Here is a 17988-nt window from a genome sequence, read left to right on the forward strand (position 1 = left end):
TCCAGAGACAGCTCTTTGCTGGGGATGGAGCTGTGAGAGAGGTTCTCCAGCTGGCACAGCTGCCTCACTTTTGAAACATGGGCAATCTTTTGCTGGGATTCCCATCTCTCAGCCTGATGGCACTGACATCTCCTCTGATGCTTCAGAAACAGCGCTGGTATCTACACAGCCATTGCGAGATCCTTTTGCACGGTGAGCTGAAGTTGCTCCGTAGCTGAAAGGGGGACCCCAACACAGAAAACAGGCCCAATGGTGTCAGAAAGTCAGATGTCTCTAGATCATTAAACCTATGGATCTTTATCCTCTGGAACATAGATATGAAAAGGGAGACATTAACTTGTTCTTCATTTCTTGCTGGAAGCAGCGAGGATGTCTCAGGGAAGCGTCAGAGTTCCTTGGGTCACTGGACTCCACGGTGAGATGGGAGGTCACGCAAGTAGCACAGAATCCCCCGTCTTTCGTGCAGGGCTGCGATGATTCCTCTGAGAGTGAACCCCACATCACCAAGAAAGCCTGTTCTTATAGATGGCCAAGTTCAGAGCAGCAGTGTCACACGGGAGGTGTGAGTCACACAAGGAAGAGTTCCAGGGGATGTAGCGTGTCCCCAGATGGTTTTTGCCAGCGGTGACTGAGGAAGAGGCGTTCTGTCCAGGGACCTCTGGAGAGATATCTCCAGGCAGAGCAAGACATGGTGGGGCAACAGGCCCTCTCAAAGCCCATTTTTCCACCCCAAGTGGCTGTACTGCAATGGGCAAGCCTTAATCCTGGGCCAGAGATGGTGGATCCAGAAGTCATGGCTTGTTCATGGGAGGATCTTTTTGTGTCAGCCACCTCCTGTGTTTCGCCACGCATTTTTCACTGTCAACGACTTTAATTTCTTTTCCCTCTACACTCTCCTCCGGTTTTGCCAAGGAGAACAGATGCCAACAGTCTATTCCAGCCTTACAAGATCTTGCAGACTTCTCCTCTGCTGTCTGTGGTGCTGGCGATTGCCTTCTACTGCCCCTGATTAATTTTGAAGACTAATTCCTGGCAGATTTGGGTGGTGCTGCTGAGCAACACTCTTGGCTTTTTGCTGCTGCTCAGTAGGACATCTACAAGAAAGCAGGTATCAAAAACCTCTCAGTTCTTGTGTTGAATTGCGTTGTGAGAAATCATTTAACTCCTTCTTCTCCTACTGAGCTCCTGGGGTTTTTGGCAAGATTGGCTTCAAAAAGGGCCACATCTGTCCGGGGGGGAGGTGGGGAGGGCACTAAATTCAGCCCGGTGCGCAGAAAGCAGGGGCTGTACCAGGAACCGCGTGGGGCCCGGCCAGTGCCTCGTGTCCCGGGGGGGCTGCCTGACCTTCTGTGCCCTAATGGGGTGTGAAGCAGAGCAGGGGGACAGGGAGCTGGGTGAAGAGGGTCCTGTGGGACCCCAAAACTCTCCCCACCCATCGTGCTGGTCCTCATTGCATCACCCCGTCCCTGCCGCTCCCCTGCATGGGGCAGCTGGCATCAGAGCAGCATCCCCCTCCCCAAACCCACCGCACCCCAGCGCTTTGAGCACCCTGGATGCTCCAAAATGTCCTTCGCAGCCCGAGCCGGCCCTGCCTGGGCTGGAGATCCTCCCCAGGCAGCCCCCACGTTCTGGGGGTGCCACCCAGACCCTGCAGCGCTGGGTACCCCAATACCCGCCAGAGCTGGGCTTCGAGCATCCCCTGGTGCGGGATGCAGCGGGATCTCCAGGGATGGGGAGGTTGGCAGGTTGGGACTCCAAAAAACCACCCATGACCGATCTGACACCCCCCACAGATGTGCACCCCAGCAACACGCTGGCCACACCGCCCAACTTCCCAGACACTCTGGCCACGTTCTCCAAGCTGCGAACCCCCGAGAGCCTGCAGAGCAGCAACAGCCCCATCGCCTCCATGGCCTGTTCCCCCTGGGACCTCCAGCCCCTTCTGGGCTTCCCCCAGCCAGCCTGACTGCCCCCTCCTCACCCACCGCCCACGGCCTCCACCACCACCTGCCCCCCACTGCCCGCTGCCCTCCCCAGAAAGCCACGGCCACCATGGACGGCCAGAGATCAGACTGGGTTGGCGGAGGTGGGGGGGTCAGGGAGGGTCCCGGGCCAGGGCGCTGGGAGCGTGGGCTCCCCCGAGAAACGCACTGGAAGAACTTTCTAGGTAGTATAATTATTATTTCTAGGGTGGTTGCACACACCGCTGGGGAGGGCACTAGCCCTTGAGAGCCTCTAGCTGGTCTTTTCTCCCCCCGTTTTTTTAAAATATATCTCTAATGTATATAAATCCAGAGAGAAGGAGCAGCAGCACAGAGGTGGGTGCAGGGTGGAGGGGTTTCCTAATGCCCCCCTCCCACCAGCATCACTGCAGCGGGGCAGGAGAGGGAAGGGGAGGGAAATAACAAAAAAATAAATGGCTGGAGGCAGCTGTCGGCACCCCGGATCATGGCTATGGGGGCACCCTGGATTGGGGGCACGCAGCCGCTGGGACCTCCCTGCCTCTAGATGTCCCAGAGTCCTGTTGAAGCCCCCAAAGCGCTCCCCTCCTCCGGCTTCCGAAATTCAGCCCGGCTTCTTGCACAGCCTCCCTGGACCCCCCTCACCCCGTCCTCCCTCCTTCGACACCCCCGGGGCCCAGGGGGATTTTACAAGGTGATGTCCCCCCTGTCCTGCAACTGCCACTCATGGCCCTTCCCAGGGGAGGGGGGAGCTGGGGGGTTTTTAGTCTTCAGATCAATCTTGCTTAACAAGAAGAAAACATACAAACAAAAAATACAACAAAAATACGCTGAAGGTTTGTAATTAATTTAAAAATAATTTTAAAAAACTTTACAAAACCCCCACTTTTTGAACCCCAGCTGTCCCTGCCTTTTCTCTGTGCTGGGAGGATGTTCCTGGGGGGCGAGTGACAACAGGGGTGAGACCCCCGTGCCACAGCATCACCAGCGGGGATGGGGCCATGGGTCCCCCCAGGGCTGCCCTGAGTCCCCCACGCTGCCTGCAGCGGCCACCGCTGCTGTCCCCACGACGGGACAGAGGGGACACCCCAGAGCCGGGGGGGAAGCCGTGCCGGCACAGCGAGGACCCCCATGTGCCGGGGGGCAGCCGAACCCCCATCCCTGCACCCTCACCAAAGGCCACCCGAGTGTCCCCCACCGCAGACGAGCCACCAGCCCCAGGGGGTGGGGGGGCCTGACCCCCCCAGCCGCTCCTCATGCCACCAGGCCCGTGCCGCTCCCGGTTTAGCCCTTAAGCGTCACGACTCCATTAAAATCCAGTTCATACTCAGCTCCTACCGCCACACTGCAAACACAACAAGCAACTGGCGTAAAAAAAACCCCCAAACAGGATAGCAGCAGCTCCAAAGATGCCAGCGAGGTCGGCGCCCACCAGGACGGCCCTGACTGTGGGGTGTCCCCGGCCGGGCAGTGCCATGCTGTGGGGACAGGGCTCAGCTGGGAGGGACGGCTGTGCCGCCCAGAGCTTTGCCAGCGTTGTCAAAAGCCATTGGATTTAGAGGGGGGTGGATGGTTCCAGGGGGAACCGGGGCTCCCCGGCCCGGGACTCACCGGCCGTGCCGAACGCCCGCCCGCTCCGGACGCCGCACAGCGCCGCGCTCAGCAGGGACACCGCCATGGTGCGCGACGCTCGCTGTGGAAGGCCCCCGTTACCATAGCGACAGGGGCTGCGCCGCGCGCGGCCTCTCAAAGAAGGCCCCAGTGCCATAGCAACGGGGCTGTCGACCGCAGCGCCTGGCTGGAAATTCCCCCCTTCCTTAGCAACGGGGCTGGTAGCGCGGAGCCTGACTAGAAACGTCCCACAACCCCGCGGGACGGGCTCTTCCCTCCCCGGGAACCCCTCCCCATCGCCGGCCTTGCTGCTCCGGCCGGGCAGAGCCCGCCGAAGGGACCGGAGTGGCCCTGCTGTCAGCCCGGGGTACCAGGACGGGAGGTGAAGCCCAGCACAAGAGCCAGGGTTTTTTCAGAAACCGGCCCAAAAAGGAAAAGCTGCAGTTGCCTTTGAGCTGTGGAACATCCTGGGGGTGCTGGGGAACCGCAGTGCAGAGTCACAGAGTCTCCGAGTTGCAGAGTCGCAGAACCACAGAACCACAGAACCACAGAACCACAGACTGGTGGGGGCTGAAGGGCCCTCTAGAATCCCCCAGCCCAGCCCCCCTGCTCACGCAGGGTCACCAGAGCAGATCACACAGGTCGGTCCAGGCGGGTTTGAATGTCTCCAGAGAAGGAGACTCCACACCCGCTCTGGGCAGCCTGGTCCAGGCTCTGGCACCTCCCAGCAAAGAAGTTTCTCCTCATGTTCAGCTGGACCCTCCTGTGTTTCAGTCTGTGCCCGTTGCCCCTCACCCTGGCGGTGGGCACCACTGAACAGAGTCTGGTCCATCCTCTGACACCCACCCTGAGATATTGATCACATTGATCAGATCCCTCTCAGCTTCTCTGCTCCAGCTCAACAGCCCCAGCTCTCTCAGCCTTTCCTCACAAGAAAGATGCTCCAGACCCATCAGCATCTTTGTAGCTCAATGCTGGACTCTCTCAGTAATTCCTTGTCCTTCTTAAACTGGGGAGCCCAGAACTGGACACACGACTCAGATGGGGCCTCACGAGGGCAGAGCAGAGGGGGAAGATTCGCCTCCCTCGACCTGCTGGCCACGCTCCTTCTCATGCACGCCGGGTACCATCGACCTTCTTGGCCACAGGGCACGTTGCTGGCTCATGGTCAACCTGTTGTCAACCAGAACTCCTGTGGCAGCTCGGCCCTGCCCGGCCTTGCAGCTCGGCCGAGCCCCTGCGGTGCCCTGAGGCCTTTGGTTGTCCAGCCCAGCAGCTCGTGTCCCAGAGCCAGCGCCACGGCCGGCGGGATCCACCCCCACGGGGGCAACTGCCTCCCGGTAGCGCTGGCTAGATGGCCAGTGGCACTCGCCCTGACGGATGGAGGCCAGACAAACAGGGCAGCTGGAGCTGTGCTGGGTTCACTGGGCACCAGGACCTTCAGGTAAAAGCAACAGCTTTCCCCTGCTAATCCAGACAGCTCTGTGCGAGCCCCGAGTCAATATAAAAACAAACTGAAGGAAATCAGACAAAGCTCCTTGGGAATGCATGGGGAGGAAAAAACAGCCTGGACACCTCACTTGGGATTGTTGTTTTCTGCAAGATGGCCTTTAAAAACCAGAAGAACCTCCCAGAACAACCTCCAGACCCAAGGACCTGGGTCAACTGATTTCTGCCCTCAAACACCACCTTCATCATCCCAGGTCAAATTGGCAGTTTCTCCAACCACCATCTGTGGTTTTTTTGCTCCAGAGAAGGACGAGAATTTCCTTCCCAGCTCCATCAGCAAAATGGTGCCACACACAGATTCCTGTGCACAAAACTGTCACAGAAATGTTCTTGACCCCAGGTTTCCCATAGCAGAATCTCAGACGTTTGTGCTTTAAAAAATAATTTAATTATAAGATACAAAACAACTTAAAAGGCACAGCAAAGAAACAGTCCAGACTGGGGGCCTTTCAGGGCGGGGAACACAAGGCAAAAGAGACGTGGGCTTTTGAACACATTTCTCTTAAGAAACCCTCTAAGAAATGGTGGTCAGGAGCAGGGAGGATGGCCGGGATGCTGGCAGAGGTGAAGTGCGGTAGGGCGCTTTCCTCAGGATCTCCAGAAATAACTGCGTAACCTCAAAGAAATCGTGGTCCGGAGAAGGGCAGAAGGACAGATCGGATGCTGACAGACACGAAGTGTTGTATGACACTTTCTTGAGGGACTCCAAGAAGATCTTCTCCCTTTCTAAGTTATTATCCTCCTGAGAAGAGAGGAAGGATGGGTGGGATGGATCCCAGAAAGTGCCACAGAAACAGAGTCGCAGTCCAAGGTGTTGCTCATCAACAAGAGAAGGATCCCAAAGCCTCCCTCATGCCATGGCCCCCCATGAAGGGGACCCCTCCCTGGCTCCTCCAGAGCCCAGAACCTCGCAGTCTGAGCAAGACCCGCAGGGGAAGCCTCCAAGAGCGTCCCTGCCTGGGGAAAGACCCAGCAGGGACCCGACAGCACAGGATGGGGACACCACAAAGCCAGAGTCCAGCAGAGCCGGCGTCTCCCACCCAGGGAAGGGCTGAGCAGAGGGCTTTCTCTCATGAGAAAGCAAACACAGCGGGGCTTTCTCCCACCCTGCCCCAGGGCCCCCCACTCAGACCACGCCGGCGCTTGGTTGCCCATCGCCATTTATTGCAGCTGCTGCCCTCTCAGCGCTTGGGGCGGTGGGACCTGGGCCGGGACCCCCCGTCCGGCCCGGCTGTCAGGGTGTTGATTCACTGCGGGGGGGCTGGACGGGCGGCAGCAGCTTCGGTGCCAGGGTGAGGCGTCCGGGAGACGAGGCTGGTCGGTGCTCCAGCAGGTGCTGCAGTGAGGAGGCTGGTCGGTGCTCCAGCCGGTGCCGCAGTGAGGAGGGGGTGCCTGGGGGCGAGGGGCAGGGTCAGCCACAGACACCCACAAACAGGGTCCGTGTCCCACACTGCCCAGCACCACCCTCGTGTTCCCCCAGCTCCCTCCAGCTCCACCACAAGGACCGGCTGCCCCAGCAGCCAGTGCTGCCCCCACAGCCCACATCCCCAGACCCCCGTCCCACCCTGCCCAGCTGCGGACAGAGACCCGCCCCCCAGACAGCGGGGTGTCCTCTGTCCCCCGGGGCCCTGACAGGGCCGTACTTGGCAGGCTCCTCGAGGCCGTGGTGTCTGGGGTGCCCGTTTGCCTTGAGGACAGCTGAGAGCCCCCCATCATGGACAGCTGCTCGTCCTGCCGGTTCCCATCAGCGCCGTCCTGGCCCGACAGCTGCATCGCGTCCTGCTGGGAAGGGGAGAGCGTGTGACCAAAACACGGGGCCCCATTCCGCATCCCCCAGCAACCCTCCCCCAGCCAGCTCTCCCTGGGGAAACTGAGGCACGGATCCCCCCGCAGGCTCAGCATCCCCCTCCCCAGCTCCGTCATCCCTACCTTGTTGGGGCGCCGGGCGACGGGTGGGAGCCGCCGTGGGGTGCTGGGCGGTTGAGGCTGGAAGCGCGGGGGGGTGAGGGTGTGTGGGCCCCCGCAGCTCCGCGGAACAGTGGGGTATCTGCACTCGCCCGGCCGCTCCCTGTGGGACAGGACATGGGGGTGCTCAGCGCCTGGCAGGTGGCACCTCGTGTCACTCGATGCCAGGGAGGCGGCCGGGGGGTGCTCCCTGTTGCGGGGGGAGCTACTCACGGTCCAGGCGCCAGCATGTTGAGGGGTCGGTCGCAGGACAGGCAATGGAAACCAGCCAGCAGCTGCCTGGAGCGGGGAGAAAAGGGTTGGGGAGCTTTTGGGAGGCACAGCCCTGCCTGCGCACCGTCCCCCGCCCCAGAAAGCCTCTGCACCCACAGCCGGTGGCTCACGAGGGCTCCTCCCACACGTGCCCCCTCATTGTGCCTCCTCTGTCGCTGGGAAGCTGCAGCTGGCAGGAGCACAAGGCACAGCCACTTGCTCAGCATCCCCAGGGGCGCTGCCCACAGCACTCCCACGCCAGGGTACCACACCGGCACGAGCTGGGACAGCCAGCAGGAACAGGGCCAGCGCTGCCAAAGCCACCACTGTCCCCATCGCGCTCACTTCCTAATCCCGGCGGCATCGTCACGCTCTGGCTGCGGCGCCTTCTCCTGGAGCTGCCCCCTCAGGCTCTTCCACCGCTCCTCCAGCTGCTTCCGGAACAGCCCCAGCTCCCGGCGCTCCAGCTGTGGACGGGTGACACCCTCAGCCATCTACCCCAGGATGGGACATCGCGGTCCCCGGGGGGACAGCCAGGAGGGGGGACCCTCGCAAGGATGCTGCCTGAGGCTGCCAAGCCCCGAAGGTGCCAGTTCTGCGTGGAGGGGACGAGCCCTCACCTTGGAGTCCATCTCTGTCTGGAGCTGTTGCTGGAACAGGTGCCATTCCTGCTCCTGGCCCGTCACCCGGCTCGTCACCTCCTCCACCATCTTGTTCAGCCGCTCCACGCTCGCCTCAAACTGGCTGCGACTGACTTTGTCAGCCAGGGCGGCTTTGTCTGCTTTCTAGCAACGGGAAAAGGCAGGAGAGCGGTGGGGTCGGGATGGAGGAACAATGGGAGAGGGAGAAGTGGCTACGTGGCCCTGTTCACCCCATCACTCCTTTGGGGTTGGTCCCACCAGCCGAAGGGACTTGGGGTGACAGAGGGACCTGGCAAGGGACCCACAGCCGGTCTGGAAATCCTCCCTCCCTCTGGCTGGTTCTGCCAGCCGGCACCCAAGGGACAAGGGGTGTTTGTCAGCCTGCCCGGGACCCCCTTGGCTGGCACCAGGGCCCCTCGAGCCCGTACCTCATTGATTCCCAGCAGCAGCAGCTCCTCCTTGTCTGCTTTCTGCTTCTTCAGCCTCTCCAGGGCCTGGAACAGAGCCTTCCAAGGCAGACAGCAGCCCGTGATGCCACGGCAGGGTCGGAGCTGCCCCCCAGACAGCCGAGCACCCCGCGCCGGCCCACCCCATCAGAAACCTCCGGGAAAGGCATTGGGAAGCTGTGCAGGGCTGCCAGCAGCCTGGCAGGGGGACAAATCCCTTGGGGTCCCCAGACGGGGCTCTGCCTGGGGGTTACAGCCACCCACCTTGATGTTATTCTGATCCTGCTGGCGATCGTGCAGGAGGTTTGCAAGGGCCGAGCTGAACTTCTCGTAGTCCTTTTGTAGCTGCGCCATGCTGGCCTGGACGCGCTTCAGCTGCTCGTCCTGCTGCAGGGACTAAGACGCCAAGGCGGTGCTGAGCAAGGTGGGTGGCTGCCCCATGGGGACAGACCCAGGGTGTTTTAGCTGGTGGCCACGGGCTCTCAGTGCAAGCAGGACATTGGCTCCAAGGCTTTAATTCCCTTCCGTGCTGCTGACTCCGACAAGCCAATTAGGGGGCAGCGAGGGGCTCCCCCACGTTACAGCAAAGCACAAATGCCTGGGGGGTCCTGGCAACTCAAGCCTCCTACACTGCATCTCCTTACCTGTCTCCTCCACTTTGGATAATTCTCCATCTTGCTGCCTGCCTTCTGGGATAGGGACTCCACCTGCTCCTCCAGCTTCTCGCAGCGCTGGAGGAACTTCCCCAGCTGCAGCCTGGTGTCCACGTTGCAGACGAGGCACCCTGCGTGCTCCGGGCACCCTGCCTGCTCCTGCCCCCCGCTCTGCGCCGTCGCCCTCGGCTCGTCCTGCTGCTGGCAGGGGAGGAGGAATCAGCTCTGAGCCGGGCTGGATGCCGCCCACCAGCCCAGGTGCCGTGGAGGCTCCATGGCCCCATCCAGCCAGGGGAGGTGGCCGGGACCCCGCCAGGACTCTCCCTGAGCCAGCGGGGCCGGGAGCGCTGCCCCCGGACCTCACCTCTGCCTGCACCTCTGCCTGCACCTCTGCCTGCAGCTTCTTTGCTGTCTCCGTCACCAACTTATTCACATACTCGGCCGCAAACTGCTCCAGCTCGGCCTGGGACGGCTCCTGCTGCTTCACCAACTCCTTCCGCTCTGCCTTTACCTTCTGCCGCTTGGGCCTGGCCAGCGAGACGGGGGCACGGGCAGGCTTAGCCTTTGTGGGGGTGTCCCTTGCCTCCCAAACTGGGATGCTCCCAGACCCCAGGCTCCCTCGCAGCCCTGCGGGGTAGGAAACCCTCTCCCATCCTTTTACCGCAGCTGTTGGGTCATCTGGCCGCTGCCGTCTGCTTTTCTGCCGGCTCCAGCCCCCCTCATCTTTCTGGGGGCATACTCCACCTTCCTGATCTGGGAACAGCGGTGGGGGCAGTGAGGGCACAGCCCCCGGTGTCATCCCGGCACGGGGGCCCTTCGGCTGCCCCCTCCCTGCCCAAACTGGCATCCCCGCAGCCCCTCGGGGACTGCTGCCGGCTCACCTTCTCCTCCTCCTCCTCTTTGAGGTTCCTGGCCATGTCTTGCAGGAAGGACATCTGGCACTGGAGGTTGGCCAGGATACTGGTGATGCTCTCCTGGCCTAGAGGGACACGGTCCAAGGGGATGTGCTGTCAGTGAGGGGGTCTCACCCTTGGGGCCAGGCTCTGAGCATGACGAGCCCCTGACCCAGGGTGTCCCTACACCAAACAACCCCGCCAGCCCCCCCAGTGCTCTCACCTCCCTCCGGGAAGAGCCGGTGCAGGTTCTCAAGCTCTGCACGTTCTGCTTTGGTTTCTTTAAGCTGCTCCACCTGCTCCTTCAGAGCAGCACAGAGGTGGCCGAGCTGCCCAACCTGGGAGAGAGCCTCCCGCATCTCCGCCTCATGGCCGGAGGTGCTGGTGGAGCCCAAGGAGCCCCAGGGCACGGCCGGCTCTCGGGCATCCCCTGGGATGTTGGCTTGGGAGCCGGGGGACCCAGGCTGCATCCTCGGGGTGGTGGTGTGTGTCCCCGGTGATCCCGGCTCCAGGCCCGAGGTGCTGGCCTGGGTGCCAGGGGCCCCTGGCTGTGTCCCCAGGGGGGTGCTGGCCTGGGTGCCAGGGGCCTCTGGCTGTGTCCCCAGTGGGGTGCTGGCCTGGGTGCCCGGGGATCCTGGCTGTGTCCCCAGGGGGGTGCTGGCCTGGGTGCCCAGGGGTCCTGGCTCCAGCCCCAAGGTGCTGGCCTGGGTGCCCGGGGATCCTGGCTGTGTCCCCAGGGGGGTGCTGGCCTGGGTGCCCAGGGGTCCTGGCTCCAGCCCCAAGGTGCTGGCCTGGGTGCCCGGGGATCCTGGCTGTGTCCCCAGGGGGGTGCTGGCCTGGGTGCCCAGGGGTCCTGGCTCCAGCCCCGAGGTGCTGGCCTGGGTGCCCGGGGATCCTGGCTGCATCCCCGGGGTGCTGGCGCTGGCATCATGAGACCCTGTGTGATCCGAGGGAGCGCCTGACAACTTCACAGGGGTCACTGGTTCCCCCTGTGTCCCTGCTTGCATCCCCGGGGAGCCAGACCCTGGAGTCCCCGAGCTGGTCTCCATCCCAGGCTGTGTCCCACGTCCCTTCGGCCCCAGTGCTGAGCTCTTCCTGGACTGGGTGTCCATGTCCACGTGGGTGGGCTCGGTGGGGGCAGACTGGCCCCCACTGCCCTCCTGGGAAGAGGAGCCAAAGGGCAGCAGGTTTACTGGCAGCTGGGCAGCCGTGAGGACAGACCCCAGAACCCCCTGCCATGTCCCCAGTCCCTGTCCCCAAACCATCATCTCACGGGGCCAAACTCGTGTTGAACATGAGAGCCCAAAGGCAAAGGGATGACGGGGTCAGCCCGGCCATGGAGCCGGGGGGATGGGACCCCCAGGGACGGGACCCCCAGCATCGCTGCCCAGCACCCCCAACCCACAGGCTGTGCCCCGAGGCAGGAGGGCTGGTGGCCCCGAGGGAGCCGGGGACGCAGCCGCCTCCTGTCCCTGCGCAGCCCGGCAGCATCCTGGGGCTTCCCCTGGAGCTGGGCGAGGAGAGGGACACCCGTTCAGATGTGGGAGTGGGATTTGAAGAGTGTCCCCAAATGAACTGGGGCACGAGGCAGAGGGACGCTGGGCAGGGCTGTGCCTGGGGGCTGCGGCTGAATTGCACAGGCAGAGCTTTATCTCCCCTCCTTCTTTGCTCCCATGGCTCTGTTTTGATGGCTCTCTAGTTCAAAAGTGCTTTAGCAACTCTTGGGACACCCTTCCCACTCTTCCCTCCTGCTGCCCTTCACGCTGGTGACACCGATGGGCGCAGAGCTGGGGCGCAGGCTGACAGGGAGAGAAGTGGGGAGGGGATGAGGGCCCAGCTCCCTCCCGGGGCACCCGGGGACGCTCACCAGGCCAAGCGTCTCCTGGATCGCCTGGATGTCCTTTGCCATGCTGGAGTGCGCCTCCTGCATCGCCTCCTGCATCGCCTGGATGTTCTTTGCCAGGCCGGAATGCCTCTCCTGCATCGCCTCCTGCATGGCCCGCATGTCCTCTGCCAGGCTGGACTGCACCTCCTTAAACTTGTTGATCTCCTCCCAGAGATCCTGGAGGGAAGCCCTGTCCTGGGAGAGCGGGTGGCGGGGTGAGCCCAGGGGAGGGTCCCTGGGGACCTGGACCCCGCTGTGCTCTGCTGCGTGAGCTCGGGCTTAACGCAGGCCTTGGTCTGAGGGCAGCACGACGGCAGCGCGGAGCCCAGAGGAGGGGGCGTCTCAGGGGGGAGCACCCGGGGACCAGCAAGAGCATCTACCTTGGACATGTCTTTCTCCTCCTCTTCCTGGCCAGGCTTTTCCTTTGTGTCCTGGTCCTTCTCCTGCTGGCGCTGCTGCCCGATGATCATGGCCTCGAGCAGCTTCTGCAGCTTCACCACGCTGACAGCCCCAACCTGGGGTGTCAAAAAGGTGTCCTTCAGCATCTCCAAGAGACTGAGTGGGTCCATCGCTGCTGCTCTGCCTGAAAACACCGAAGCTGAAGTGGGAAGACAGGAGCTTTTCTGCCCGGAGGTGATCTTGGAGGGACGGGCAGCCAGCAGCCTTTCTGCTCCTCCTTCTTGCCACAGAAAGCGATCCAGTCACCAAAACAGATTCAAGTTCCAAAAGCAATCCAAGTGGCGAAAGTGATCCAGTCACCAGAAGCAATCCAAGTGCCAAAAGCAATCAAACCACCAAAAGTGGTTCAACCGCCAAAAGCGATTCCACCACCAAAAGTGATGCAAACCCCAAAAGCGATCCCACCACCAAAAGTGATGCAACCACCAAAAGCGATCCCACCACCAAAACTGATGCAACCGCCAAAAGCGATCCCACCACCAAAAGCAATCCAACTGCCAAAAGTGATCCCACCACGGCCAGTGACCAAATGGGTGAGGGGCACAGGTGACAGGGGACAATATAGTGTCTCTGTTGCCCGGCAACACCCGCCCCAGGAGCCAGCGGGCGCCGCCCTGGTCCCTTGTGATGGAGTTATCCACGGGATGGGAGATGCTGAGGCTCCCTCCTGCCTTTCCCACTTTAACACCTAAAACGCAGCTGGTGACACCTCATAGGTTGCGGCAGGTCACTGCAGCCCGTGCCCAGATTCAAAATACAATCAGACAAGTCAGGGGGAAGGAAATCTCACTTTACTGCATTAAATACACTCAGTTTTAATTGCAGAAAGAATGGTTTTATCCATGTTGTGTACTAAATCAAACTCTTCTGACGTTTAATCATACCCTTTCCCCATGGCAAAGTTGGCCTCCGAGGTGATTCCCCTTCGCGGCGGATGTGTAGTGACTGGCTCACGTGTGCACCAGCACCTGGGAACCTGGGCTGAAAACAAAGTCAAAATGCCTGGTTTAGAATGCCTTTCCCTGCAGTGAATCAAGGCAGAAGGATGTATTTTGAGAAGGAACTGTTCTGAAGGGATTTCTTTTGCCTCTCTTGACTGTTGGCATAAGCCAGTGGCTGTTGACCAGGAAATGTGCTCATCGCTTGCTCCCTCATGAACACTCTCCTGGCCTTTTCAGCTCGAAAGACATCAACCAGAGTATCTTTCCTGTCATCTGTGCAAGAATGCGGTTCAAATGTAAAGGCTGATCTTCCCTGTAAGCAGCACGAACTGCTCCAGAGACAGCTCTTTGCTGGGGATGGAGCTGTGAGAGAGGTTCTCCAGCTGGCACAGCTGCCTCACTTTTGAAACATGGGCAATCTTTTGCTGGGATTCCCATCTCTCAGCCTGATGGCACTGACATCTCCTCTGATGCTTCAGAAACAGCGCTGGTATCTACACAGCCATTGCGAGATCCTTTTGCACGGTGAGCTGAAGTTGCTCCGTAGCTGAAAGGGGGACCCCAACACAGAAAACAGGCCCAATGGTGTCAGAAAGTCAGATGTCTCTAGATCATTAAACCTATGGATCTTTATCCTCTGGAACATAGATATGAAAAGGGAGACATTAACTTGTTCTTCATTTCTTGCTGGAAGCAGCGAGGATGTCTCAGGGAAGCGTCAGAGTTCCTTGGGTCACTGGACTCCACGGTGAGATGGGAGGTCACGCAAGTAGCACAGAATCCCCCGTCTTTCGTGCAGGGCTGCGATGATTCCTCTGAGAGTGAACCCCACATCACCAAGAAAGCCTGTTCTTATAGATGGCCAAGTTCAGAGCAGCAGTGTCACACGGGAGGTGTGAGTCACACAAGGAAGAGTTCCAGGGGATGTAGCGTGTCCCCAGATGGTTTTTGCCAGCGGTGACTGAGGAAGAGGCGTTCTGTCCAGGGACCTCTGGAGAGATATCTCCAGGCAGAGCAAGACATGGTGGGGCAACAGGCCCTCTCAAAGCCCATTTTTCCACCCCAAGTGGCTGTACTGCAATGGGCAAGCCTTAATCCTGGGCCAGAGATGGTGGATCCAGAAGTCATGGCTTGTTCATGGGAGGATCTTTTTGTGTCAGCCACCTCCTGTGTTTCGCCACGCATTTTTCACTGTCAACGACTTTAATTTCTTTTCCCTCTACACTCTCCTCCGGTTTTGCCAAGGAGAACAGATGCCAACAGTCTATTCCAGCCTTACAAGATCTTGCAGACTTCTCCTCTGCTGTCTGTGGTGCTGGCGATTGCCTTCTACTGCCCCTGATTAATTTTGAAGACTAATTCCTGGCAGATTTGGGTGGTGCTGCTGAGCAACACTCTTGGCTTTTTGCTGCTGCTCAGTAGGACATCTACAAGAAAGCAGGTATCAAAAACCTCTCAGTTCTTGTGTTGAATTGCGTTGTGAGAAATCATTTAACTCCTTCTTCTCCTACTGAGCTCCTGGGGTTTTTGGCAAGATTGGCTTCAAAAAGGGCCACATCTGTCCGGGGGGGAGGTGGGGAGGGCACTAAATTCAGCCCGGTGCGCAGAAAGCAGGGGCTGTACCAGGAACCGCGTGGGGCCCGGCCAGTGCCTCGTGTCCCGGGGGGGCTGCCTGACCTTCTGTGCCCTAATGGGGTGTGAAGCAGAGCAGGGGGACAGGGAGCTGGGTGAAGAGGGTCCTGTGGGACCCCAAAACTCTCCCCACCCATCGTGCTGGTCCTCATTGCATCACCCCGTCCCTGCCGCTCCCCTGCATGGGGCAGCTGGCATCAGAGCAGCATCCCCCTCCCCAAACCCACCGCACCCCAGCGCTTTGAGCACCCTGGATGCTCCAAAATGTCCTTCGCAGCCCGAGCCGGCCCTGCCTGGGCTGGAGATCCTCCCCAGGCAGCCCCCACGTTCTGGGGGTGCCACCCAGACCCTGCAGCGCTGGGTACCCCAATACCCGCCAGAGCTGGGCTTCGAGCATCCCCTGGTGCGGGATGCAGCGGGATCTCCAGGGATGGGGAGGTTGGCAGGTTGGGACTCCAAAAAACCACCCATGACCGATCTGACACCCCCCACAGATGTGCACCCCAGCAACACGCTGGCCACACCGCCCAACTTCCCAGACACTCTGGCCACGTTCTCCAAGCTGCGAACCCCCGAGAGCCTGCAGAGCAGCAACAGCCCCATCGCCTCCATGGCCTGTTCCCCCTGGGACCTCCAGCCCCTTCTGGGCTTCCCCCAGCCAGCCTGACTGCCCCCTCCTCACCCACCGCCCACGGCCTCCACCACCACCTGCCCCCCACTGCCCGCTGCCCTCCCCAGAAAGCCACGGCCACCATGGACGGCCAGAGATCAGACTGGGTTGGCGGAGGTGGGGGGGTCAGGGAGGGTCCCGGGCCAGGGCGCTGGGAGCGTGGGCTCCCCCGAGAAACGCACTGGAAGAACTTTCTAGGTAGTATAATTATTATTTCTAGGGTGGTTGCACACACCGCTGGGGAGGGCACTAGCCCTTGAGAGCCTCTAGCTGGTCTTTTCTCCCCCCGTTTTTTTAAAATATATCTCTAATGTATATAAATCCAGAGAGAAGGAGCAGCAGCACAGAGGTGGGTGCAGGGTGGAGGGGTTTCCTAATGCCCCCCTCCCACCAGCATCACTGCAGCGGGGCAGGAGAGGGAAGGGGAGGGAAATAACAAAAAAATAAATGGCTGGAGGCAGCTGTCGGCACCCCGGATCATGGCTATGGGGGCACCCTGGATTGGGGGCACGCAGCCGCTGGGACCTCCCTGCCTCTAGATGTCCCAGAGTCCTGTTGAAGCCCCCAAAGCGCTCCCCTCCTCCGGCTTCCGAAATTCAGCCCGGCTTCTTGCACAGCCTCCCTGGACCCCCCTCACCCCGTCCTCCCTCCTTCGACACCCCCGGGGCCCAGGGGGATTTTACAAGGTGATGTCCCCCCTGTCCTGCAACTGCCACTCATGGCCCTTCCCAAGGGAGGGGGGAGCTGGGGGGTTTTTAGTCTTCAGATCAATCTTGCTTAACAAGAAGAAAACATACAAACAAAAAATACAACAAAAATACGCTGAAGGTTTGTAATTAATTTAAAAATAATTTTAAAAAACTTTACAAAACCCCCACTTTTTGAACCCCAGCTGTCCCTGCCTTTTCTCTGTGCTGGGAGGATGTTCCTGGGGGGCGAGTGACAACAGGGGTGAGCCCCCCCGTGCCACAGCATCACCAGCGGGGATGGGGCCATGGGTCCCCCCAGGGCTGCCCTGAGTCCCCCACGCTGCCTGCAGCGGCCACCGCTGCTGTCCCCACGACGGGACAGAGGGGACACCCCAGAGCCGGGGGGGAAGCCGTGCTGGCACAGCGAGGACCCCCATGTGCCGGGGGGCAGCCGAACCCCCATCCCTGCACCCTCACCAAAGGCCACCCGAGTGTCCCCCACCGCAGACGAGCCACCAGCCCCAGGGGGTGGGGGGGCCTGACCCCCCCAGCCGCTCCTCATGCCACCAGGCCCGTGCCGCTCCCGGTTTAGCCCTTAAGCGTCACGACTCCATTAAAATCCAGTTCATATTCAGCTCCTACCGCCACACTGCAAACACAACAAGCAACTGGCGTAAAAAAAAACCCCAAACAGGACAGCAGCAGCTCCAAAGATGCCAGCGAGGTCGGCGCCCACCAGGACGGCCCTGACTGTGGGGTGTCCCCGGCCGGGCAGTGCCATGCTGTGGGGACAGGGCTCAGCTGGGAGGGACGGCTGTGCCGCCCAGAACTTTGCCAGCGTTGTCAAAAGCCATTGGATTTAGAGGGGGTTGGATGGTTCCAGGGGGAACCGGGGCTCCCCGGCCCGGGACTCACCGGCTGTGCCGAACGCCCGCCCGCTCCGGACGCCGCACAGCGCCGCGCTCAGCAGGGACACCGCCGTGGTGCGCGACGCTCGCTGTGGAAGGCCCCCGTTACCATAGCGACAGGGGCTGCGCCGCCCGGGGTCGCTCAAAGAAGGCCCCAGTGCCATAGCAACGGGGCTGTCGACCGCAGCGCCTGGCTGGAAATCCCTCCCTGCCTTAGCAACGGCGCTGGTAGCGCGGAGCCTGACTAGAAACGTCCCCACAGCCCCGCGGGACGGGCTCTTCCCTCCCCGGGAACCCCTCCCCATCGCCGGCCTTGCTGCTCCGGCCGGGCAGAGCCCGCCGAAGGGACCGGAGTGGCCCTGCTGTCAGCCCGGGGTACCAGGACGGGAGGTGAAGCCCAGCACAAGAGCCAGGGTTTTTTCAGAAACCGGCCCAAAAAGGAAAAGCTGCAGTTGCCTTTGAGCTGTGGAGCATCCTGGGAGTGCTGGGGAACCGCAGTGCAGAGTCACAGAGTCACAGAATCCCCGCCTGGTGGGGGCTGAAGGGCCCTCTGGAGATCCCCCAGCCCAGCCCCCCTGCTCACACAGGGTCACCAGAGCAGATCACACAGGTCAGTCCAGGCGGGTTTGAATGTCTCCAGAGAAGGAGACTCCACACCCGCTCTGGGCAGCCTGGTCCAGGCTCTGGCACCTCCCAGCAAAGAAGTTTCTCCTCATGTTCAGCTGGACCCTCCTGTGTTTCAGTCTGTGCCCGTTGCCCCTCACCCTGGCGTTGGGCACCACTGAACAGAGTCTGGTCCATCCTCTGACACCCACCCTGAGATATTGATCACATTGATCAGGTCTCTCTCAGCTTCTCTTCTCCAGCTCAACA

General features: G+C 60.9%; 1 protein-coding gene across 3 annotated transcripts; it reads right to left on the reverse strand.

The window, feature by feature from the left end:
• Positions 1–6116: 6116 nt before the first annotated feature.
• Positions 6117–12742, reverse strand: LOC135996312 (glutamine-rich protein 2-like). 3 transcript variants are annotated; one of them, XM_065648162.1, is made up of 15 exons: positions 12197–12742; positions 11799–12011; positions 10155–11091; positions 9920–10017; positions 9700–9791; positions 9403–9565; positions 9030–9236; positions 8650–8781; positions 8368–8445; positions 7919–8083; positions 7644–7765; positions 7260–7325; positions 7011–7149; positions 6725–6863; positions 6117–6473 (listed from the first exon to the last, which is right to left on the reverse strand). In XM_065648162.1, exons 1-15 carry the CDS (start codon positions 12383–12385, stop codon positions 6316–6318), a joined length of 2898 nt encoding a protein of 965 aa, XP_065504234.1. In that variant the 5' UTR covers positions 12386–12742; the 3' UTR covers positions 6117–6315. The 3 variants fall into 3 exon arrangements, with proteins under 3 accessions (XP_065504234.1, XP_065504235.1, XP_065504233.1); XM_065648163.1 differs by having other exon boundaries at positions 6725–6860; positions 9030–9239; XM_065648161.1 differs by having other exon boundaries at positions 9030–9239.
• Positions 12743–17988: the final 5246 nt, after the last annotated feature.

The sequence above is a fragment of the Caloenas nicobarica genome, chromosome 18, assembly GCF_036013445.1.
Source record: "Caloenas nicobarica isolate bCalNic1 chromosome 18, bCalNic1.hap1, whole genome shotgun sequence".
In the NCBI taxonomy this organism is placed as follows: domain Eukaryota; kingdom Metazoa; phylum Chordata; class Aves; order Columbiformes; family Columbidae; genus Caloenas; species Caloenas nicobarica.